General features: G+C 37.2%; 1 protein-coding gene across 1 annotated transcript; it reads right to left on the bottom strand.

Moving 5' to 3' along the window:
• Positions 1 to 2,530: 2,530 nt before the first annotated feature.
• ADAMDEC1 (ADAM like decysin 1) lies at positions 2,531 to 21,093 on the bottom strand. The gene is made up of 14 exons (XM_036314148.1): positions 20,978 to 21,093; positions 18,853 to 18,971; positions 17,548 to 17,621; positions 16,754 to 16,832; positions 14,972 to 15,048; positions 12,364 to 12,550; positions 12,080 to 12,142; positions 11,313 to 11,384; positions 10,642 to 10,811; positions 10,032 to 10,113; positions 9,245 to 9,375; positions 8,272 to 8,449; positions 5,163 to 5,245; positions 2,531 to 3,207 (listed from the first exon to the last, which is right to left on the bottom strand). Exons 1-14 carry the CDS (start codon positions 21,063 to 21,065, stop codon positions 3,201 to 3,203), a joined length of 1,410 nt encoding a protein of 469 aa, XP_036170041.1. The 5' UTR covers positions 21,066 to 21,093; the 3' UTR covers positions 2,531 to 3,200.
• Between the last annotated feature and the right edge of the window lie 6,078 nt (positions 21,094 to 27,171).

Below are 27,171 nucleotides of genomic sequence, written 5' to 3'. Positions count from 1 at the left end.
TCCTATCTAATAAAAGAGAAACATGGTAATTGGCGTACGACCGCTACCCTTCCCATTGGCTAATCAGGGCGATATGCAAATTAACTGCCAGCCAAGATGGTGGCCGGCAGCCAGGCAGCTTGAAACTAACATGAGGCTTGCTTGCTTCAGTGACGGAGGACTCCAACGTTCCCTGCCTGCCACTGCCGGCCTCTGAGCTGCAACTCTAAGCAACTATGTAACAAATATAGAAGATAAACAAAACCCCAGAAAACTGCTTTAGTCCCCCCGACTTCAGCCAGCAGGATCGCAACATTGTAAGCAAAGGCCAGAAACCTACTTTCAGCAGCGGAGGCCTAAGAGCTGGAGCCAAGCCTCAAAGCTAAAGCTGGCCCAGAATAAAAAGAAAAAAAGGAGCAGTTGGGAGCATCAGTCACCCCCTGCCTGCAAACAGCCATCATCTCCTCACCCAGGCTGGCCAGGCACCCCAGTGGGGACCCCCACCCTGATCCAGGACACCCTTCAGGGCAAACCAGCTGGCACCCACCTGTGCACCAGGCCTCTATCCTATATAGTAAAAGGGTAATATGCCTCCCAGCACCAGGATCAGAGGAGCCGTGAGGCCTCCCGACACTGGGATCAGCTTGACAAGGGGCAGCGCCCAAACCCCCTGATCGCCCTGCAGCTCTGTGTGTAACAGGGGCAGGGCCACAACCTCCCTATCCACCCTGCTCTGTTCATGACAGGGTGTGGCGCCCCAACCCCACCCCACCCCCACGGGCCCTGCTCTGTGTGTGACGGGGTAGAGCCATAACCTCCCCATAGGCCCTGCCCTGAGTGTGAGAGTGGTGGTGCCCCAACCCCCTGATCGGCCCTGCTCTGTGGGTGATAGAGGGCGGCACCCCAACCCCCTGATGGGCCCTGTTCTGTGCATGATAGGGGGCAGTGCCCCAATCCCCTGATTGGCCCTGCTCTGTGCATGACTGGGTGTGCCGCAACCTCCCCATCGACCCTGCCTTGAGTGTGACAGGGGACGGTGCCCCAACCCCCCAATTGGCCCTACCCTGAGCGTGACTGAGGGTGGCATCACAACCTCCCGATCGCCCTGCTCTGTGCATGACAGGGGGCATTGCCCCAACTCCCCAATCGGCCCTGCTCTGAGCCCAACCAGGGGCTGCACCTAGGGATTGGGCCTGCCCTCTGCCACCCGGGAGCAGGCCTAAGCCAGCAGGTCGTTATCTCCTGAGGGGTCCCAGACTGCGAGAGGGCACAGGCCGGGCTGAGGGACCCCCCCCCCCCCCCCCCCCCGAGTGCACAAATTTTTGTGCACCGGGCCTCTAGTAAAAGTATAATATGCAAATTGTATGAACATCCATCCAGACATCCTTCTGGACAACCTTCCGGATGAAGCTGGAGCTGCAGCCGCAAGATTGAGGCAGCCACCGCGGCTGTGAGGGAGGGCTTGAGGCAGCCACTATGGCTGCGAAGGCCTACTCTTGCATGCATTTCATGCATCCGGCCTCTAGTTTAACTATAAATGTTTGCAGTTGGTTCTCAGTAATGGCTATGTTTCATAACCAGCTCATGATATTCCCGAGAATTTAACATTGGCATTAACCAGCCAGTATGAGCTGTCTCCAGCACACTACTGCCTATGATCCTTGCCACTCAGGCAGTTTGACTATAAGAAGCCTCTTCCTAATCTTGAAATAGAAGGGAAATATTCCTAAAGAAGCACATGTTTTCCCTTGGAGGGATTGGCTGGAAGTTTGTACCAGACAGTGAACAGGGGAGATCAGCATATCCTGGGGCTGTAGCCGGTTATCAGTGGCTCTGACCTCGGCTCCAAATGTGACACTGGTAGTGCCAACCCCCCAATAACACTGAGGCAATGGAGGGGGAGACAGCAGCCATGGCCTTTTGGAAGGCTGCTCCTTTCAAAGCCCAGTCTTTAGAAGTATGTCCAAGCCCCTGTTCTCCCAGCACAGGCATCGATAGAAATATTAGTAATTTTTTAAAAATAATTGTTTTAAAGTATTTAGAGAGAAAAACCTCAGAGAGAAGTCTAGTCCTCTTGTGTGATTAGCCTCAAGTAATTTTGCTTTGAGCGTTAAAAGGCAATGGGAGGGCCCTGGCGGGTGTTGCTCAGTCAGCCTGCACTCCAAAGTGGCGCAGGTTGGATTCCCAGTCAAGGGCATGTACCTGGGTTGCAGGTTCTCTCCTTACCCCTACTTGGGGCTCATGCTGGAGGCAACCAGTTGATGTGTCTCTCTCACATCAATGTTCCTCTCTCCCTTTCTCCTTGCCTCCCTTCCACTCTTTCTAAAAAGCAATGGAAAAATACCCTTAGGTGAGGATTCACACACACACACACACACACACACACACACACACACACACACACACACACAAGATGGGCCGCCTAGCAAAGGACCAGAGGGAACATTGTCTAATTACATGAGGATTTAACACCTAATGGAAACCTACAATAAAGTTTGAAATTATTCATTTTAGAAAATTACCACACAGAAAGCTTCAAAAAGTTGTGTTTTTATTCACTGACATTATGGTTTATTAAGTCAATAGATGAACATAGCATTCCTTGATGGCTGAATTAAAATGTAAGCAATGCAGACTTCTCAAAATTCACATTATCTGTGCTGGGGAAAGGATTATGCATGCTACAATTAAAAATGTTTATATTTAATTACTCTTGACATGATATAGAAAAATACCACATTTCTAAGAGCAAGGCAAGTAGAAGACAGAAAAGTAATAAATGACACATGAACCAAAGGTTTCGCTCATCAAGTCCCAGTGTTACTTTTTTCATGGGTTATAAACTAATAAAATGAAAGTGGGGTTAAAATACAAGTCCCCTGTACTTTTACAATCCTGGATTGACTGAATAATTCTATGGTGCATTTTAAGGTGTTTTTGTCAAGAGCAAATTTCTTTTGATTTTCCAAAGAGCTGAGCTAAATAACAGCTTCATGATTCTAAAAAATGCATTAAAAACGAGGTCTTAGAAAACAGGCAATTTCTTTAAGCACCTCTATTTCCCTGTTACCTGGACTGGTAAAAATATAGAAAGGATAGTGACAAATAAAAAGCAAAATACATCTAAGTGCAAAGGTGAACATACATAAGAATTCTGGCATGTTTAGATTTCTTGACTCTTGTCCTGGCAAGTAGCATCTCAAGTAGATTTTTTAATTCATTCACTGACTAAAAGATAAAAAGTTTGGAAGCCATGGTTAGTATAAATCACAAAGTATTATATAATCATGATACTGAACATGTATAGAGTTTAAATAATGTTAACAACCCTACTGAGAGACAATATCATTTGCTCCATTTTACAGGTGAGAAAACGAATTACATAACTTGGCTCAAAGTCCCACAGCTCATGTTGGGTGGAACTAAGAAAAGAATTGAAGTTTCCTGAGTTCAAGTTCAATTATTGTTGCAAGTGACTAAATTATCTATCTGGCCCAGCCATGGGACATGCCCACCTATCACCCCAAGCCCCTGAAGAATCGAGTTGATATTTTTTTGAGATGCTATGATCCATTCTCTGTGACAGAATTAGAAGATGGGCACAATTTCTAGACTTCCGTCCAGAGTGGCCCACAAAAGGGTTTCAGCAAGCCATGGTACATGGCACTTTGTAAATAATGAGGTGATGCTCCTTGTCTATTAGCTTGCCAGTCCTTTCCTGAGAAAGTCATAGTGAATGGAGATTGACTTCATTATTCTTAAAATCTCTCTCTAGGTTCAAGTCCAGAAAAGATTCATGAAAGAGGAGTAGGAATAACTTCTTCCCTATAATTTATCCTGAGTCTTTCCCTATGTATGATTTTTGTTGTTGTCATTACCACTTTTAGATTTAGAGATGATTTTTTTTTCCACTGAAAAAACACACACACCATATTCAGAGCCATTGGGTCCCTCACCCAGCTCATATAGGATTGTATAAAACACAAAAATAATATGTGCAGTGTAGTTTCTTGAGACACTTTAAAATGAATAAAATATTTTTCCACTCATTTTCCTCTCCTCCTCCTCTCTGGCAACCATCAGCTTGTATCTGTATCTATTGAGCCTGTTTCTGTTTGGTTTGGTGGAAGGGGGACAAAAGGTACAAACTTCCAGTTATAAAATGAGTAAGTCAACTATACTTTAATAAAAAATAAAAATAAGATAAAATTTTTAAAAAGAAATAAAATTATCAAATCTTACAATGTGTTTTAAAATTTTATTGATTTCCTGACTTCCTCACAAATTACAACTATCAGCTCTTAACCAAGAATAAATTTGCTCATCAATCAGGGCTTTTTTTATATGAACTTTCTAATATGATCCGGCAATCCTTCTTCTGGGTACTTACCCCAAAAAACTTGAAAAACATTTATTTACAAATAAATAAACATTTATTTATGCACCCCTATGTTTACTGCAGCATTATTCATGGCAGCCAAGACATGGAGATAACCAAAGTGTCCTTTGATAGAGGATGGGAAAAAGAAGATATACTATGGAATACTACTCAGCTGTAAAAAAGATGAAATACTGCCATTTGCAACAACATGGATGGGCCTTGAGAATATTATGCTAAACGAAAGAAGTCAGTCAGAAAATGCTAAGAACTATATGATTTCACTCATATGTGGGATATAAAACGGAAATTCATAGACACAGACAACAGTCTGGTGGTTACCAGAAGGAAAGGGCCCAATGTATGGTGACCAAAGATGATTTGGCTTTGGCATTGGCACACAATGCAACATATAGATCCTGTATCATAGAAATGTACACTTGAAACCTATGTGATCTTATTAACCCATGACACCCCAATAAAGTTAATTAAAATAAAATAAAATAAAATGGATTTTTCTTCTCTTAGCTAACATTAAGCTCATCACTACCTAACAGAAATGTAAACAATTTTTAGCACATATTTCAGCAGTCCTAATCTCACAGGTGACAAAGTAGCCATTTTCTCAACAGTATGTTAAACAGTTCATAATGATGGCTTATTTTAAAATCCTTCTTGATGCTGTCATTTTTAACTGTAAAAAATTCTGTTTTAATATGTTATAGAACTCAGTGTCACATCTTTCTTAAATACAAATAAAAGTGAGAAAATATTTGACAATAAAGAAAGAAAATAAAGGTCTTACACCAGAGTCTCTTCTCCACCATCAGCGTCAGCGGCAGGTTTCAACGTGCAGGTCATGGCCTCACAGAAAGGATTGGTACATTCCTGTAAAGCACACACAATGGAAAGCGGGCTCAGCATTTTTCTCTGTAAGAGTCTGGCACAGGACGGCAATAACATTTCACTTTTTAAACTAAATTATTCTGCTATACAAGTGGTAAAGGCCTGGGGTAATGGGTCGGTCTAGTAGGAGTCAATGGGAGGAAAAGGGGACACTTTCAACAATAAAGCTTTTAAAAAATTAAAAATTACAAAAAATTTAAGAGTAATAGAAACTAGCTCTTAAAAGGACAAAAATTGAATTATTCAAGAATCACCCCCAAATAAATGTGTCCTAGGTGATATCATGTAAATTAATTTAAAACTTCAGGGGAGAATATTTCTATGCTATAAAAACTGAAAATAGAGAAAAAATATTTTAAATCTTCAATTTGTTTTACCAAGATTGCATAATTCTGATCATGAGAACTGGTAATTAATTCATACACACACATACACACGCGCGTGCTATTCTCATTTATGGATATAAATCCAAAAGAAACTTGAATAAAACTTAGTTAAGCATCATTTTATTAATATAATAACTCTCAATTACAACTATGTAGTGTTTTTTTTTTCACCAAATGCAAGGGTGTCTTAACTGCACAGAATAGAGTAACATAATTAATCGCGTTAAGAGACTTAGAAAGAAAATAACTGTTATTGTGATAGATGGCAAAAATTAGCTGGTAAAAATTCAGTAACCATTATTGCATTATTTAAACATATAAAAAAAACCGTGAACAGAATTATGTGCCATCGTGATGAAGAAAATCTATCTGATATATAACAAATATATACAATAAAATAAAGAATAAGACAAGGATGATTTATAGTCTATATTTATATGGAAATGGTGGTAAATGTTATGAGACAAGAAAAAGATATAAAACTGTAATAATTGGGTAGTGTAAATCACATTTTCACTATTTGTATGTCATAAAATTCTTGACCTGGAAAAAAACATACGTTCAACTCTAAAAATATTGGGTAAGTCACTAAGATAGCTGTTTAAGATAATAATCAAATAACATAAAAAGACAATAAATTAGAACCAAAAATTAAAAAAAAACTTTACACATACTAATAACAACAACAAAAAAGAAAATACTTTAGAATAAACCTTCAAAATGTGCCAGAATTACATGGAGAACTTTATATATAACTTTTCTGAGGAACTTTCCAGGCAAATTGTCTTTTAAGACAATACTTAATATTGTGAAAATGCCAGTGGCCTTTAGAGTGAAATATGAATTTAATGCATTTCAATCTGAATCTGAGTTATATTTGTGGGCAAACTGACAAAAAGAGTACCAAGAGTAATATGGAAAAACTAACATTAAAGACTTGCTATGCAAATTCTGTATGGATAGATGATAGAGAGATGATAGATATGAAGAGAGTTACTGTAAAAGATATTAAAATGCATTGTATGTTACAATCATAAAAATAGCATGATGCTTGTGGTATGATATATAGACAGATAGAATGATTACTTTTAAAACCTAGAAAACACTTAAATATGTATATAAAAAACAAATGGCACATTGGATCATGGGAAACTGGATTATTCACTAAGGGTACTATATAAAGTATATATACTATGTATGCCATTTGCCTGCTGGAATTAGAAGTACCTAGGGTTATGAACAACTTCAGTTGTCTTACTTGAGCAACCATATGGGAGTTGAAGCAATCACTTTAACAATCCATATCTCATTATAATTAATAAAATATTTGGTATATTTGTTATAAATGATTAAGTCATTCTATGTTATCTCCTAATATAATTCAACAGCTTGACATTTCTGACTAAATACACTGAAGCGCAGAGAGAGTTTGTGCCTCCCCCTTTTTAATAAAACCCCTTAAAGTAATGGGTAAGTCTTGCATTGCAATGGGCTAATGATTAGTTTTGTATCCTTGGAATTAGTTACTCAGCTTTTCTGAGCCTCACTGCTTCTTCTCTAATTTGGGATCACAGCAAAACCTAGTTAGTAGGTTTGCTGTGATTCATAGGCTTGTTGTGAGTAATGAAGGCGGTGATGTATATATGAAAGCATTGTGTAGGCTGACACATGGAAAATCTCTTCAAATATTAACTCATTTTTTTAGTCTTAAAAGTAAGAGATTCCTAAAAAACAAAACAAAAACCAACAACAACAACAACCAGAAAACACCACCGGAAAGCTCTCCTTTAGAAACCTCGCCTGGGATGCTGGCAAACGTTCTACCAAACATTCCCCACTGATGCCTCAGAGGGATCCGATTTTACAGGCATCAGCAGACTTAGAGCAATTGTCTTAGACATTCAATGCTAATAATCCATTTCTTACAAGTTTGTCCTTTTTTCTTTTTCTCCATTTTATTCACTTCCTGGTTTACATATTGGCTGGATGAGAGAAAGCCAGCTCTCTCCATAGGGAGGAATTGTGATTGGCCAACAGACGATCAACTGTGACTATGTGGCACAGGATTCTGACTAACACATTTAGGAAAGCTTCTAAGAGACACATTATAGTTAATGAGTTACCTCTAAAGAGTCACTGAATGTCATACAATCATAACCGTATCCTGCCTTTTGAAATGCTTTTCAAAAGATGCCTAAAGTCAGTGCAAATCTTCTTTTTTTTTTTTTTTATTTTATTTTATTTTTTTAATATATTTTATTGATTTTTTACAGAGAGGAAGGGAGAGAGATAGAGAGTTAGAAACGTCGATGAGAGAGAAACATCAATCAGCTGCCTCCTGCACATCTCCTACTGGGGACGTGCCCGCAACCCAGGTACATGCCCTTGACCGGAATCGAACCTGGGACCTTTCAGTCCACAAGCCGACGCTCTATCCACTGAGCCAAACCGGTTTTGGCCAAATCTTCTTTTTACTGTGATTCCAAACTTGTCTTTAGAAAAAAATTTCCATAAAGCCCTTTTTTTTTGTTTGTTTGTTTTTTTAGGAAAGGAAAAGGGAAGAAAACAGGTATGCCACAATCACCCTATAATAAGCTTTTGAAACCATGGACGTTTCCATACCTCAGGAGAGCCACAGTCGCATGCCTCCCCTACTTCCAGAAGCTTGTTCCCACACACTGGTTTTGTTAGGATATTTTTAGGAATTGGTGCTTGCAGCAGGCACTTTGGTTTTTGAGATGAAATGTATCTTTCAAAACGTGAACGGCTCAATGTACTGAAATCCTTTGGGAATTTTGAACTGTAAGCAGAAAACAATCAGGGATACCATGATATATTGTGACACATGAACGTGGGAACCTGACTTGTCTGAAACTATTACCAGCTCAATGGAAACTCCAAATTTAGTATCTGTTTAGGCCTGCGCTGTGTTACATGCGGAAGGTGACAGAGCATGCTGCTATGCTGGTTGGAAAACTGTTTTTCTAGACACTCAGTTATAGCACTAGAGTAATTTAAATTCCAGCCTGGATGCAGTACTGTACTAATTGGCAGGAGCTTCACCATTTGTTATCTTTGGCTTACTTAGCCACTGAGCGCTGAGAAGTAAGTGATAATAATAACCTAATGGAAGGAAGTAATTGCAGACTTCCATGTTCTATATTCAAGAGTTAGTTTTATTCATTTTTTTTTTAAATCCCAAGTCCTTGCAAGCATCTGGTACCAGAAGGTAATTAATAACAGAAAAAAAATGGATTGATTGATTGGTGATGAAGATAATTGTAATCATCTCAATTAGATACATATTTTTGGAAATATATTATTTAAAGTTAAAATAACATAGTCACCATACTTATGCTCTATCTTGGTATATTTGAAAATCTTAAATAATGAGCCTTAATAACTGGTAAAACTTGTGCATCAAGAGGCTTGGGGGTGAATTAATGGGATGCACAGCCCTTTGTAAAAAAAAAACAACATACACACACACACACACACAAAAAAAATAGGCCCATCCAATTATAGAGACTACATCTGAATTCTTTAAGATTTAAGAAACATATGTATTTTTTCCTGCAGGGTGACAAGGTCTCACCTCAGATATTCATTCATCACACAACTCCCAGACGGACACTTAGTGTTGTATGGAACATCCGGCATACCAAGGGCATGACCCAACTCATGTGACATCAGGCCTACCAAAGCCACGTTATTCTTTCTCTTAGCCTAGGAAAACATGCAAATGTCTGTTACTTCTTTGTTGATCCAGTTAATTCTTAATTGATTCAATGTTCAATAATAAAATGATAGTTTGACAAATAAAAAATAGTCATTAAATTCCTTTTCCTGTCATTGGTTATTGTAAAATGTGAGTAAACATTTGAAATGATTGGTTCCTGTGAATCAACCATTGAGTCAGTTCTTAATAAACATTTACTGAACTAATGATAATTTCTCAGTAAACCATGGTTATATTAATACATGCTTCATAGAAACTACTAAAAGATACCATTCTATATATCCAGAGGCCTCCAAAAACTATTGACATCGGTAGTGCTTGGCCAATCCCACCAACATGCACCTTGCCTGACCTCTCTGGACATCAGTACTTTCAGGCCACAGAGAACAACTGGATTCCCTTTCTCTCCTAATAGTCCTGCTCTTACTTCCTAATACCAACCGAAGAAGTAAGCCTTCTGGGAGAGTCGATGTAAGGAAATATTCTGTTCTGTCATCCAAGGACCAAGGTCTACCAGTAGTTTTATTTCTGCCTTTATTTACTGGCTCAGCAAATGCCCATTGTACAAACTTCATATAAGGCATTATGCTGGTCCTCATAGAGGATATAAGACCACAGAGAACTTTACTATAGGTTTACAAACCTCAATAACAGCAACTGAAGTTGGGGAACACAAGGAATTCGAGGCTGCCATGCCTATACGTCGATTGTTGAAGGCAATTCCACTGTATGAGAGTTACAGGTACAGTCACAATTTGAGTCTTTAGAACCATTAGCTGTTGTCAGTTATGTTTGAGATTTCCATTGTTATCCTACCTTTTTATATTTACTAGGGCCCAGAAAAGCTTATCCTATTCCATAGAATTATTTTTTAATATTTATTTTTTATTGTTGATAGTATTACAGATATCTCCCATTGTCTCCCCCTTTACCCATCTCCTCCCAGCTCCTACCTGCCCCCAGCTTTTCACTACCTTATTGCCTGTGTCCATGGGCATATAAGTATATAAGTTCTTTAGTTTGTCCCAGAACTTATTCCCTAGAATTATAATGCTTGTCCCACATCCAAGAATCAATTTTAGTGATCTGACACAGGTCTAATAATTTCACAAGTGAATTGCTAAGGATAGAACTTCAAGCTCTCTGATAAATGGTTGGGGTTATGTAACTGAACAGTAAACTCTGCCAAGAAACCTTTGGGATAATTATCTGCTCTACCTACCTATGCCTGGTCCTGGCCAGTGTATGCTCACCTGAGTAGCTGAGCATGGTCATGGGTCTTCATTTTCCCCAAGTTGGAACGATGCCAATTCAAAAAGTTGTTAAAGGTGACGCCTGTGTTGGGTTCCACCTTTATCTTATCACCATCAGACCAGATTTCCATACCTACCAAGGCCACTTGAATGTCTATGGTGTTATAAATCTGTGGAAAGAGCATTTTTCTTCATAAAAATTTTGAGATTTCTTTAATGTTTTAGATCCTTTGCTGACCACAAGTGACAGATAAATGTAACTCATTTTTTAAAATATATTTTATTGATTTTTTACAGAGAGGAAGGGAGAGGGATAGAGAGTTAGAAACATCAATGAGAGAGAAACATCGATCAGCTGCCTCCTGCTCACCCACCACTGGGGATGAACTCGCAACCAAGGTACATGCCCTTAACCAGAATCGAACCCGGGACCCTTGAGCCTGCAGGCTGATGGTCAGGGCTAAATGTAACTCATTTTGAAAATAAAATTCTCAAAGTTGCCTTTGCTACAATATATATGATTTAACCTTGATGTTTATCTTTATCTGCTAAAGTTCTCAAAACTGCTGACCTTAAACCATTGTGACCCTCCCAACCCCTTACTTGGTGAAACCAGAGGGAAGCCCCAGGCCCCAATGTGGAATCACATGTTTAGAGGACAAATATCTTACCACATTGAGTAGATTCATCACATCAAACACAAAGCTTCTTATGGACGTTAGATTTCCCTTATACATGTTATACTGTAAAATACAAAATACAAAGTATAATTAAACTTTCAAACTATAATGAGAAAGTTGATGAAATATAGAAGTACACATTTTAAGAAAAATTACACATTTTAATGTAAACAAATGTACATTTATTCCATATCTACCTTATATAAGATTCTGTGTTTCAACAAATTGTATTTCAAATGTAAGATTTTCTTGGTGAGATAAAAATTAGGCATTGATGTAAAATTTTAGTTTCTTTCATTTTTACATTGAATAAAGCAAATTAATGATTTAAATGTTTTAAACCAATTCAATATTATTAAAATTTGATTATAAAGTAATACTTACTAGTTAGAAGCACTGATTCTGGTATTTTTGAATATATAAATGTAACTTGTAAAGTATAATTTTGTGTCTACTTTATATTTACATAATATAATAAGAATTTAAAAATATTTTAATAACCCATTCAATTTTTTTCAGTATTGTGCCTGATCTCCTGTAGGTATCTGGTATTAAGAATATTTTTAATATATGACTAGTTTGGATATTAAAGGGGTGGATGAGCAAAAACTGTTGTTGGCAAGACAGATAGAACAGATAAGAAAATCAGGAGGCAAGCTCCACATTTTCAGCCAGAATAGTTTACTGTTTGTGTTTGCTGATAAGAAAACTTAAAAGTTGGCTTAACTTGACAAGAAGCACACATATTTCATACTCACAAAGGCATTATCCAGCACCAAAAAGAGATCAATGTATTTCTCAGCCCGAAGAAAGTATTCTTGCTTTACAAAGAGTAAAAGAACATTGTTAATAATTATCTTTATCCTAAAAGTTTGAAACACTTACAAAGAGGATTATTTTTTCTTCAGAGGAAAAGTGAATTGATGAATAAGTGAATACATTATAGGCTTTCCCTGTACCAGTCATTGCTGAGCACAACAGTCTGTGACATACCATTGCCGAGCCACCGAAATAAACGATGACATAGGAAAGCTACGCTTACCTCTGGGCCACTGAGTGACCTAGAGGTCCGAATGCGGCCGTGTCTGCTGCCAACATTTTTCCCTCCACAGGTGTGGTTAGCCGGGTCTGGCTCCTCCTGGTTATATGTCCGGACAGCATGTTCTTCTTGGTCCGTGTTTTTCAGAGGCTGGATCATATATCTTTGATCGCGATGTGTGAAGAGTCCCCTGTGAAACACAGAGACTCATGTTTGAGGATTCTCTGCCCAGTCACACATATTGACCAGAATGGATTAACACCTCTCCCCCATCCCAAGCTCACACACACAGTGCTGATTCATTGGCTATTGGCTTTTTTTTCTAATTTAATGAATGGAGTTGGGAAAATTGGACAGATACATGTAAGAAGATGAAACTAGACCACCAACTCACACCATACACAAAAATAAACTCAAAATGGATAAAGGACTTAAACGTAAGACGGGAAACCATAAAAATACTAGAGGAATCCACAGGCAATGAAATAGCAAACATATGCCGAAGGAATTTCTTCTCTGATAATGCTCCTAGGGTAATGGAAACTAAAGAGAAAATGAACAAATGGGACTACATCAAAATAAAAAGCTGTTGCACTGCAAAGGAAACCATCAACAAAACAACAAGAAAGCCCACTGCATGGGAGAACATATTTGCCAATGTTATCACCGATAAGGATTTAATCTCCAACATCTACAGGGAACTCATCCAACTTAACAAAAGGAAGATAAACAATCCAATCAAAAAATGGGCAACGGACTTAAATAGACACTTTTCAAAAGAGGACATACAGAAGGTCGAAAGACATAGAAAACATGCTCAAAGTCACTAATTATACGAGAGATGCAAATCAAAACAACAATGCGGTATCATCTCACACCTGTCAGAATGGCTAACATCAACAAATCAACAAACAACAAGTGCTGGAGAGGATGTGGAGAAAAAGGAACCCTTCTGCATTACTGGTGGGAATGCAGACTGGTGCAGCCACTGTGGAGAACAGTATGGAGCTACCTCAGAAGACTAAAAATGGAACTCCCATTTGACCCAGTGATTCCACTTCTAGGAATATATCCCAAGAAACCAGAAACACCAATCAGAAAGGATATAAGCACCCCTATGTTCATAGCAGCACAATTCACCATAGCTAAGATCTGGAAACAGCCTAAGTGTCCATCAGCAGATGAGTGGATTAGAAAACTGTGGTACATATACACAATGGAATACTATGCTGCGATAAAAAAGAAGGAACTATTGCCATTTGCAACAGCATGGATGGAACTGGAGAGCATTATGCTAAGTGAAATAAGCCAGTCAGAGAAAGATAAATACCACTCGATCTCACTCATTTGTGCAATATCAATATAGAGAACAACATAGACTGATGAACAGGAACAGATCCAGAGACAGAGAAACAGCAATCAGGCTATCAATCCCCAGAGGGAAAGTAGGGGAGGGAGGGGATAAAGGGGACAGATCAACCAAAGGACTTGTATGCATGCATATAAGCCAAACCAATGGACACAGACAACAGGGGGTTGAGAGCATGAGCAGGGAGGTTGAGGGTTAATGGGAAATGATGATACATTTGTAATACCTTACCCAATAAAGAAATTAAAAAAATAAATAAAATAAATATAGGAATTTAAAAACAAAGAGCTAATCAGTATTTCTCAATACTAAAATAGAGCCTGTTTTATTTACTCAGAGAACTGTGAACAATAATTACTAAGATGAAGCTATACCAAAGTAAAATTTGTACATATACTTATCACATATTTCTTGACAGGTCTTAGAAAAATAGTGGAGAATAAACTACAGGAGTGTATAGATACCAAGAACCCCAGTGAAGAGAAAGAATGATGAGCAGATTAGCAAGAGGAACAGTTTGGAACTAGCAGTTTAAAGAATTCCACTTTATAGTAATAAAATTCTTTCAGAAATAGGAAGTTGAATCCATATAATGGAATATTACTAAGCTTACATAATCATTTAAGGTTTCACTTATGAAAGTATCTTATAAAAAGGGGAAAGGCTTTGATGTTGTGGTATGAGCTACGTGAGAAGAACAATTATGTGTATTTTATTTCATATTTCAGCCACATAAGAGGTATATTTGTCTATATACACAAAAAGCTGGAAATGGGACAAAATGTTAATAATAGTGATCACACAGAGGTAACATTTCATGGTGGTTATTTTCTTAATTGGTTTTCTTACTTTCCCAAATTTCCCTAATTGATAAGAAATACCTTTTAAATAAGGATAAATACCATACACATACACAATTTTTTTAAAAGTATGTTTCACCATAACAATTGCAAAGTAGACGCTAAGAAAATGAAATAGAATGTCTTCAGGGAGTGGGATTGCTCAATGTAAAAATGGATCCAGATATCATCAGGGTCCATAGTGTAGCATCTTGTTTAAATATTGTTAGGACTAACTTTTACTAGAGCAGCAGATTATAAAATGCTTGCAAGGATGATATATTCAGCATGCTATCAATGGAAACATTTAACCAATAGAGTATAAGACATGATATCCAGGAAGGCATTTATCTGTGTAACAAAATGATGGTTGATGTTTAATATTTTGGGGAGTAGTTCTCACCTCAACCCATTACAAGTACTAATGCTGGCAACAGAATTCTTATCATTCAGGATGTGTCCTGTATAGTAGCAGTGTTCCTAAGGTTGGAAAAAAGAAAAAAAGTTAACTACAAGAATAAATATATCACAATTGTAGGGGAAGCTGTTATCTTGAATATGTAGGAAAGGTCTTTGAGTAGTGACTGTGGCCAGACCAATTCCAAGAAACAAACACAGTGGGAACTCAGAGGTTTTATGAACTGCTCCACCGCCGACCCTGGAAACTCTCTCTATTGAATGACTGAGGTGTTTTTCTGATGCTAATTGGCACCAAAGAAAAGTCCAGGGAGGTTGAACCTGAGTGGGCTCCTGCTGACAGTGGACGCTGCATCCGAGAAGTAGCCAGCTGGCCTGGGGCCTACAGCACTCTCAGAGAACGCTGAGTTGAGACACAACTTGTGAGAATTTGGCTCCCTTTTGCTAAGTTGCTAAGACACTGTACATACCATATCAATAAAATGGGGTATACATTTTTCTGGATTCTAGAGCCCTTAAAACACCACACTACCTGTCCTGAGCCCTCATAATAATTGATCTCATTTACCGTATTAATTGGTGTATTAATGGAATTTCTTTGCTATCATCAAAATCCCTGAGAATTTCTCTAAAACTAGAGATTTAGATATGGTTGATGATCCATATATGCAAAATAGGGGTCACTTGTATAGAGTAATCTAAGAAAGCAATGAATAACATCCTATTAAAAATTGCCCTAACCGGTTTGGCTCAGTGGATAGAGCGTCCGCCTGCGGACAGAAGGGTCCCAGTTTTGATTCCGGTCAAGGGCCTGTACCTGGGTTGCAGGCCCATCCCCAGTAGGGGATGTGCAGGAGGCAGCTGATCGATGTTTCTCTATCATCGATGTTTCTAACTCTCTATCCTTCTCCCTTCCTCTCTGTAAAAAAATCAATAAAATATATTTTAAAAATATATTTAAAAAATAAACTGACTTTTCTCGGGGGTTGACATTCCATATGTGTTTTCCTCTCCTTTGGAAGAAACCTTGTTATCATAAACGCTTTCTCACAGAAGACTTGTACCACGTGAAAGTATCAGCCACAGCACTTGAATATGAATTAATTTATCATCAGATACTTTCCTTGGAGGTCAGTGTTAGCAAAAATCCAGACAGATATCCACAAGATAAGAGTTTCCATGTGAGTAGGAAAGAAAGAGACATTTTGTGGCAGAAGTCTTACCTGTGGTATTTTTTAGAGATACACATGTTTGAGATGCTATGGGGGTGGCTCTGAGAGTCACTTAACCTGGTAATACTCCATGATTAACCTTTTTGTAATCTTTTTTGGTTCTTTCTTTGGCCTTGATTCTTTGTCTGACATCTCAGCCTTTGTAGGGTGGTGGTTTAACCAGATATACAGTATACTAATGAAATAATTTATATTACATTGTTGACCTCAAGATAAAGCGTGTATCGTCAGAAAATAGTAAATAGTTTCAGGACATTTTAAAACCTATAGGGGAGACTATTTTTAACCTACTGATAAGGCAGTTTAGGGAAAAAAGTAGACTTTTGATTGCTTCAAAAAATGCAGCACTTGGAAGTTGCCTAGTGCTCCTACCTTTTAAAAATGCAGACTATGCTTTTTAAATCTGTTAACTCATTGGATAGATAAGCAACTTGCTTTTAAGTTCTTCAAGCATTTTTAAGTTGTACTTGGACTTATGAATCTTACAGCATAAGTGGCAGATCCAGAAAGAGTCCCAGAAAGCATTCAAAACCCACCATGTTCTGAGGGCTTGTGGTGACTTCCTCGCCTCTGGGTGAGTAGTAAGTTTCAGTGTAGTCTGGCCCCAGGAGATGCCTGTAGAGAGCAGAAAGTTGCATAATTCGCTCACTGTGGTAATAAAGGCTAATTAGTATCCCTGACATGATCTCTGGCACTAAAGCAATAATAATGTCCACAATGAGAAGGTGTTGACATTCTGGCCCACTGATCTTTTTCCAACATTGGAGCTCTGCTGCTGATGCAAATCAGAGCATTAGCTCTACCTGTTAAATCTGAGGGAAGAAATGGCCTTGGCTGCCTTTTAACTGCAGATTATTTAAGCTCAGAATGAGTTATTTGGGGATTCTTTGCACAAAGAACAGATGCTGGATCATTCAGAAAGGACCATTGCATTCTGAGAGGATTTTGCTGACTGCTAGAGAACTCGGGGGGGGGGGGGGGGGGTGTGCCCTGAATGAACATGGGGCATACATTCTTATAAAAGCAATGGAAAGTCATATCAAAGGTGTTAGTTTACCTGGGTAGAAAAGAATTACTGTAAATTCTAAGAAGAATCAGGGGACAAAGTCATTTATATGAGCAGCTTTCTTTGTTTTACACTTTGCATGTAATTTCCTAGGAAAGCATCAACATTTCTGAGATAACATTAGCACAAATGCATCTAAAACATCTAAAACTCAATATACTGGATGTCCTTTTCCTAAAATTACACTAAATAAGGTCTCAAGATTTATTTTTCCACGTTTGCTTAACACAAATCACTGATTAAACTTTTAGAAAATTAACTTACTTGGTTTTTTGTAGGTAGAGAATGACTTCTCCATTTAATGTAATCTGATACTGAAGTTCAGGTTCATATTTTCCCTTAAAAATGTAATTATATAATATCAATTTATATTTCTGAGTCTAGCTAAAATAAACATAATATACTAATATATATAATATAGAAGGGTAATTGCAAGTGCATTTAAGACAAAAGCAGATCTCTTATGCCATTATAATATATAAAAGTAAATATAAATTGTGTATTTAGATGGATTTCAAAAAAGTACAATAACACAGTAATAATACTTACAGATTAAACTAATCTGTAGTTTAAACTAATGTGAGATAGAGACTAATCATCTGCCCTGTGTACAGTAGACAGTCACTAATGGATTACTAATGGGTTAATAATAAGGCACATATTTTATTACGATAAAATAAAACCAAATACACTAAAGAAAATCAACTCCAAACCTACTAATGTATATATATAAAAGCCTAAGTGACTAGCTGGCCATCTGGTAGCTATGACATGCACTGACCACCAGGGGGCAGACACTCAATGCAGAAGCAGAAGCCACAGGCATGGAAATATGGAACAGACTAATGAATCTCAGAGGGAAGGAGGGAGGGGGGAGGGCAGGAAGAGATTAACCAAAGATCTTATATGCATACTAGAGGCCCATCTTTGCACTGGTGGGGTCCCTCGCCCTGGCCTGTGGGGATTGGGCCGAAACTGGCTCTACAACATCCCCCAAGGTGCCCCAGATTGCGAGAGGGTGCAGGCCAGGCAGAGGGACCCCACCAGTGCACGAATCCATGCACCCAGCCTCTAGTAGTTATATAAAGTAAACACTAGAAACTGATAGAAATATTTACAATAATGTAATAGTCAATAAGTTAATATCCTTAATACATTTTAAAAATCTTATTAATGAGATAACGTTCAGTTCTCCATTATAGACAAAAGAGCCAAGGAAAAGGCAATTCATTTAGGAAGAGGAGGAGGGTAAGAGAAAGGGTTTGAGGATCTTGGCAAGGAATATTGTCAAAAATGGCTGCCTTTCCTGGGCTCCTTTTTTTCTCTCCCTCCCCCCCATTCCAGAAACTTGAAGAAATGCCTAAGTAGCTTTATTCTTTCTGATCCTTACTTGATAGTTAACTCCCTTTCTGCTGCTTAATTATAAAAACATTCTAAGAAATTCCATGTTCTCTCCTGGATGAAGATTAAACCATGAGATGTTGACTATGACATCACTTCTATTAGTTAAAAGGCTCTTCATTGGCTCTTCAGATCATTGTAAAACCCACAGTCATTTAAATTACTTACCTCTTTATCATGTGTCTCTGTTTGGTTGTTCTGTATCTCCCTTTTGTGTAAAATATGCAGTTTTTTCGGATGAACTACTTCATAGCCTTCAAATTCAGGTATTTGCCTTATGGCTATTGCTAGGGAAAGAGAGATAATAGTGATATAAAATATTGAAGGATTTTGTTTTGGTTTTGCTTGGTTGGTTTGTTAAAATGGCATGAGCGACCGTAGTCTCATTGAGAAAATAAACATTAAAAACAAGTTCTTCTTTCTACTGGAACTTGGAAAACAAAGTTTTTTCCTTTTGTTCTCCATTCCCCCGACCCTTGGTTCTGGAAAGGCCTAATGATGATAGAACAATGCTTTGGATATCTCCCAATATGTGTAAACTCCGGGCCACCATGCTCAGAAAGGGCAGGTTTTGGATTAGAACACAGTTTATAGGAGCCAGGAATTCTTCCTGTAGTAATCCAGTTTCTTCTTCCTCTATTGTCCTCTACAAAATTGTGAATTTTTATTTTAATGGTCTCAGTGGTCTCTGTATTCCTTTTTATGTATTTTGCTCTCTGTGGTGCAATCCCTGACTAACTCCCTACCCCGAAAAAAATTAAATATTTCATAGACAGATAATTCTTCATTCTACTAACAGTTATTTTATTTTATTTATTTATTTTTTTAATATATTTTATTGATTTTTCACAGAGAGGAAGGGAGAGGGACAGAGAGCCAGAAACTTCGATGAGAGAGAAACATCGACGAGCTGCCTCCTGCACACCTCCCACTGGGGATGTGCCCGCAACCAAGGTACATGCCCTTCACCGGAATCGAACCTGGGACCTTTCAGTCCGCAGGCCGACGCTCTATCCACAGAGCCAAACCGGTTTGGCAATTTCTCAGTGCAACAATAAACCATTGTGGTCTTTCATTAGCATTCATTCTCAGACTTTAGACTTCACAGGAAATAATGTTTTTGTTATTCTCAGCTGGAACAATTATAAAGCATAAGAGAGCCAGAAGAAAAAATTTATGTAAACTACATGTTCTGGATTTACTTGGAATTACATTAGATAGAGAATTTTCTATTTTACTTGCATAAAGTAAGAAAATAACTGATATGGGAGCCAAAATTTGGTCTCGAATCCTAGCTAAAGGACCTTGTAAGTAATCTTGTAAAAGTCACTTCAATTTCTATCAGTTTATTTTCTTAAAGTAGAGGTTGGTATAAAAATCACATAGCATAAACTTTATAAAATTAATTAATAACAGGTGGCAGGCACACCTTTATCCATTTTTTTCTTTATTCATTGAGTTTTGTTTTTAAATGTTTCTATTTTCACAGATAAGTGTCAATGCTTAGAGACAAATTCTCACTCAGCGTTGACAGTCAGTGTGACTTTAGGCAATTCTATACCTGGCCCATGTGGACAACCTGAAGGGAAGCAGTAAATCATAAAATCTCTTCTAATCAACCTTCAAAGTTCTGCTGTGATGGTATCCTAAGAAGAATTCACCACACATGAAGAAAAGAGCATTTATAAATATATTACTAAAAGTCTTTATCAAAAGAGAATATGAACCCTATTATGGAAAGAGTTCTGAAATTAAAATTAGAGTGAATTTTAATTTAATAATATATTTTCCCAACTCTAATACTAATTGGTCAGTTGGTCAATTAATTTTTAATTTTGCTTACTAATGTAATTATGTCTAACAACTCTAATTTTACTTAAGAGTCTTCCTTGTCATCTACCCTAGTGCAGCAATTGAATAAATTGTGTATTTATATAAATGATTGTCTTTTAACAGGGTAGAAATATTAATGTTATTTAAGATAGCATGGATGATGGTTAGAAAATTCTTGAATTCTGGTCTGGAAGTTAATTATCTTCTGTTATTACAAAACAAAATATAGATCTTGTAGGATTATTGAATGAGATAAAATTTCAGAGACATTCTAATTAAATTATTATGCCAATCACAACACCTTGACAATGAGCACAATTCATGTAAATTGAGTAAATATACTAAAATACAAATGGTAATGATATTTGGGTCATATGAGCATGCCACTTTCTTAAGGGTACTTTAAAAATGCATTAAATAATTTGAATTTTGTATAAAATGTCAATATATCAGCACTTACCTTTAGTTTGTACAATGAACCAAAGAACAGAGAGCAGGACCAAAGACATGTTGGCGACTGCAGCTAGCTGAGAAGTCCCACACAGCATGAAGATGTGGTCTCCCCAGCTATTTATCTTCCCCTACTTGTTATTACAAATTGAAAAATAAATCTCAAACTTCACTTATGAGATTAGGATACGTTTACTAATGGTGTTGAGAGAGTGCCAAGAAACTGCAATATCAAGATCATGAGAATGTTCCTCGTTGATGAGATGTGTTTATGTCTGTGGTTACGTCTGTTAAAATCACTTCCAGACAACTGCTGGTCCTAGTGCCTCTGAACAGTGGAAAAGTACCAGCTGAGACTTTTATGCCCATGTACATATTCACATACTCGTCAAACTAACTGAACCATCACCCTTGTTCTTCTATAACCTTACAGGAATTGATCTACAGATTTAGAAAACAAATCAGTAGTCTCTACATATTTTGTGAAACTGGCACAGAAAACACTAAATTGATAAAACAAGTACCAGGCAAAGTTACAAGCTAGCATACTGTATTCTCTCTGGTCCTCAGTCTCCTTTTCTGTGAAAATGGGATAATTATAACAATACCTTCCTCAAGCTATTTATAAATTCATGTAAGGTACTCTGGCTGGGTGGGTCAGTTGGTACGCACATCATCGCTTACACCAAAAGGTTGCAAGTTCGATTCCCTATCAGGGCACATATCTGGGTTGTGGGTTTGATCCCTGGTTGGGGCACATGTGGGAGGAAACCAACTGAATTTTCTCTCTCACATCATTGTTCCTCTCTCTTTCTCCCCCCCTCCTCTTTGAAAACCAATAAAAACATATCCTTGAGTGAGGATTAAAAAAACTCATGTAAGGTAAAATATACACATGCATACACGTATGCACATAAAATTATAAAGAATGTAATTCTCTTGACAGCATTAGCATCAAACAAATTATACTACATATGAAATATGTTTGAAGTGCAGTATGAGTTCTACTGCAGAAAAATAAAAATATTTTCTGATTTTTTTTATGGTCATAAATATCAAGAGTATACTAAGGAAAAAAACTTGAAAACCCTCCCATAATCCCTCCCCAGCTGGCCAACCTCCCGCATCCCTCCCTGGCATCGATCATGCACCAGTGGGGTTTCTGGCCTGGCCTGTGCCCTCTCATAATCCAGGACCCCTTGGGGATGTCGGAGAACTGGTTTCAGCCGAGGGCAGAACAACCGGTCCTATGACACGCACTGACCAACAGGGGCAGATGCTCAATGCAGGAGCTGGCCCCTGGTGAGCAGTGCGTTCCCACAGCCAACCTCCCCTGGCCAACCTCCTGTAGCCCCTCCCCTACTCTGGCTGACCAGCATTCCATGGCCCTCTCCCTCTCCCCTGCCTGGCCAGCCCCCCACGGCCCCTCCCCTTGGCCAGTCAATCCCCCATCAGCCTCAATCACTGTCCAGGTCAAGGAACTCCACCCGTGCACAAATTTGTGCACTGGACCTGTAGTATACTAATAAAAGTTGAAAAACAAAAGAAAATTAAATTTTTTAGTTTTAGTGCTTATTGTATAAAAGGTTTTGGAAACCTATATTTTTTTTGCATAGCATTATAACATAATGTTGAATATTAAGACTTTATTTTAATGACTTTAGAATATTGTGTGTATGTTACATGTGTCTTTGTATGTGTATATTTCTTTGATTGCATTTATAATTATTTCTTTTGGATAAGTTACTAGAAGTGGTATTATTTAGTTTAAAAGAATAAATCAATTTGAGGTTCTTTGTGTTTTTTTTTAACCTTTGCATTTTTTTAAATATTTTATTTTATTTTTTTTTATTGCTTAAAGTATTACAAAGGGTGTTACATATGTGTCCTTTTTTTTCCCCTGCCCTTGACAATCCCCTGGCCTCCCATATCCCCCAGTGTCATGTCCATTGGTTATGCTTATATGCATGCATACAAGTCCTTCGGTTGATCTCTTACCCCCCTCCCTTTTGCCCCCCAACCCTCCCTGGCCTTCCCACTGCAGTTTGACAGTCTGTTTGAGGCAGCTCTGCCTCTGTATCTATTATTGAGGTTCTTGTTATACACTGACCCTGTACTTCTTGGAGAATTAGCATCAAATTAAATTTCCATTTATAGAGTTTACCCAATCTAAAATCTATCTTTAATTACTGAGCTTATTTTTACAGATACATTTGGAAGTTTGTTAGCATCTGATTCCAAGTTTTGCAGTTATCTCTCTATGTCTATGTTTTGTTGTTTTTTTTTGAGTCAGTTAAATTTTCTGTATTATTTTATATTACTTTTGCTGGTCCAGAAGATCAACATTCTACATATATTCTATGGTAGTTACCATTAAATTTTAACAAAATGTAATCTCAATTACCTCTCTACTATTAAATAATACAAGACCCTGGGATGGTGTAGCGCATCAGCATCTTACCTCTTGTTGCCTTATGTATTGTTGTCAAGTATTTTAATTCTACTATGATTTTCACCTGCAAGTTAGTCATCATCAATAGTTTTGTGCTTTATTCAGATGACCTATTTGAAATTACTCACATGTGTACCACCTTCTTTGCATATATGTTCTTTAGAAAAAAAGTTTCCTTGTGAAATAAATTATTTGATAAATCCTTTATTAAAGTTTTCTAGAAGGAAGACTTCTATGTTTTTAAAAATTTTTTTAAGAGAGTAGATTTATCTCACCCTATTCTTTAATGGTAGTTTAGCTAGGAATACAGTTTCAGGATGATAACTAAAACTCTAGTTGGGAGCTATTTTACTATCTTGGACAACCACTGCTACTGTCAAAAATTCTGCTTTCAGTCTATTAAATGGAAATTAAACATACAAGTATTGCAAGATAAGGTAAATATTTATTGAGATCATTTTAAATTTGAGTTAGTATTACATTAATATTGAGTTAATATTGAATAATACATTAATATTAAATTAATATCATTTCTGGGCATGTGAAGATGACCTTGATACTATCCTTACTATTGAGATATTCCTGCGATAAAGTATAATGAAGATAAATCTACAAACATACAGTTTGTACAATTGGCAAACATTATGACTGAGGTTTGTGCATTGTATTCAGGTAGAATTTAGAAGCATACATTTGGTGAGTAGAAAGAGTCAGATAATATTGGCTGGAAAAGAAATAGGAGAGACAAAACTATATGAGCAAAGCCATGGGTATCCTCGTGGAACTACAATGTGTTTTTCGTAACTTGAAAATAACATAAAAAGTAGTAGGTGTCTGACATAAAGCTTGTGAAATATGCAGGAGCCAGGTTATGGAGAGAAAAATGCTAAAGGCCTTACTGAAGAAGGTACGCATCTGGGAAATATTTAGCTCATAAAATTGTTCGACTTTATAGTTGATTGGGTGGCAACTGATGGAGACAGAGAAATCTGCAATCAATTCCAAGGTACTTGGTCAGTTGATAGGAGCTGCACTCTAGTTATACCCCTTAAAGGCAGGAGGTATATCTCCTGGTTTACCCTTCAGGAGCACAGCACCTTGAAGATAATTGATGTTCAAAAATGTTCATTGAACATTTGTACCATGAAAGGAGTTTGTAAACTACATTTTTCCCCCCTGGAATACTGGTACTGTTTATTTGGTAGTTGAATATCAGCATAAAAATTACAACTGTAGAAATAACATTTAAAAGATTATTTACTTGATGCATCTGGAGGGATTGAGCAATGAAAAATATATATGGACCCTTATGAATACAATATCCAAGGACTACATAAACATAGGACTAAATTTATGATCATGAAACTAAGAAATCATGACCAACATCCTGACCACAGAGAATTTTGTTCCCATAAAACTTGCAACTTAACATTCTGGAATGTTTCCTAATAAAGAATACTTGATGACTCATGGCAGATGTTTATTATCTAACTAGAAATGAAAATTGAATGGCAACATGGACAAAAATTACAGTAAATCCTAAGAAATACCCCCCAAATGGGTGCAAGGTAACAAAGTCATTGTATGAAGAGTGAGATTTCACTTATGATAGGTGGTATAGATGTTGAAAAGACTGAAGGTGAAAGATAAATTTTGTTTGCAGGTGAATAAAGGTCTCTAAGTATTTCAGTGAAAGGAGTGAGAGAGGGTTCAGTAGGGTGTGCTAATTTATTCAACAAATATTTAGAATTGTTTATGTTTTTATTTTCTAGGCTTCACATAAGGGCTTTTGGATGTGAGATTAAATACTAGAAATATGGAGGAAATCACAAGGAATAGTAAGTGGAACAACGCATAAGGAAAAAGAGAATGTAGAGTTGGGTAAGAGGGGGATATTTGGGGTATCAACCATAGAATACTTCCAGCTATGATGGACTAACTTATATAAGTGCAGTCCTGCACTAGTGATGTCTTAATGTGCTGAGAGGACAATGTAGGCACATAACAGCTATTAGAAGGTATTTAAAATAGCTAAGGCAACAAGAAATGAAATGTGCAAGATTTCAAAAAGAAAGGAAGTAACACAGAGGTGAGCTTGACATTCCCCCCCTCCTCACCCCCGACATTTTCCTTCAGGCATTTAGCAATTCTTAGGTTCCAGCTGAGAGGTTAAGGAACTGAGCAGAGTTCTCAGTAGCCTCGCACTGCTACTGAGGCAAATTTGGAATTACAGGTCCCCCAAGAAGGAGGGAAACTAATAAACTCCTCAGGATGAGTTGAGATCTATGAAAGACAGCACTCTATTAGTAAAGGCAAACACTAAATACTCAAGCCTTTACAGATTGAAAACTTGTTTCTGATCAGCTCAGTCCCCAATTATATTAAGGTGATCTACCTTGAGATTAACTGTCTGCCAGAAGAAAAGGTACATTTTGGTAGAAATACACAGTGAAAAACCACACAGAAAAGAAAGTGTACCATATGCTACATGCAGAGTCATGGATAAATATCACCTACATATTTTTTAAAAAGAAAGGTCTTATACTTCCACTGAAATACATTCCCAAACTGGCAAAACTCAGCTATAATTTTAGATATCATATAGTGGTTTTGGGGGGAAGGAGGGAATATAATGACTGCAAGGAGATATGATTGACACTTCCAGAGCACTGTTAATGTTACATTTTTCTTGATGGATGTGGTCAGTACATGGGATATATGCCTTGTGAAAACTCATTAAGCTGTACAATTGTAAATTTTGTATACTTCTCTAAATATGTATATGTATAATAACCTTAATTAAAATTTTAAAAAGTAGTTACATATGTATATGTATCTATGTATCAATGAACACATAAACATACATATTTGTCTTAAACACAACATCAACAATTCAAAACATTTGGTTTGGGCCGGCCACCATGGTTCATGGTTGAAGGTCTACCTTTAAACCAGATCACTGTTCAATTCCCAGTCAGGGTACATGCCCTGGGTACAAGCTCAATCCCGAGTAGGGGGTGTGCATAAGACAGCCAATCAATGATCCTCTCTCATCATTGAAACACAAAAACATTTGGTTTGTTGGGAGCCTGTTTTTGTTTTGTTTTGTTTTTGTAAAACTGTTATTGTTACAGTCTTATTTATACAATAAATAAAGATTGCCTTTTTAAAATTAGCTCTTATGAAATCTCCATTTATTTTTTAATTCAAGGAGCCACTACACTACTTAAGCTGTTATAAAGGCTTTTGCTACAGCGATTTATTATAAGTAGATATCATTTTGAATCTGTGTATCTTATCTAGACTTATTCAAGGAAGGAACATAACTATTGAATCAACCCTAAGATTAACATCTCTGATAAAACAAATATTAATTTCAAGAAAGAGATATATCAAATCCTGCAAACATGTTTCATCCGTTGACTATTCCTATAAACCATTCTTCAAATGCAATATAAGGAGGTTAAATGTGTATTTCATTTCCCTTGGGAAAATACTTATAACTAATAAAAAAAGACCTTAAAGCAAGGCAATGAAAGCAAAAAAAAAAAATAAAAATAAGACCAATTCATATTTTATATATGAACTTTATAGAATCCACAATACAATTGTCTATATAGTGATCAATTTTTCTTATTGGGTATCAAGTGAAGATAATTGAATAAATTACAGTACTTGATTTATAACACATTTATCTACATATAATCTAATTTTAAATAAATATTAAGATTTTCTTTGTTAATTATTCATTT

The sequence above is a fragment of the Myotis myotis genome, unplaced genomic scaffold, assembly GCF_014108235.1.
Source record: "Myotis myotis isolate mMyoMyo1 unplaced genomic scaffold, mMyoMyo1.p scaffold_m19_p_6, whole genome shotgun sequence".
NCBI lineage: Eukaryota > Metazoa > Chordata > Mammalia > Chiroptera > Vespertilionidae > Myotis > Myotis myotis.
This window is presented reverse-complemented; position numbering and strand designations above follow the sequence as displayed.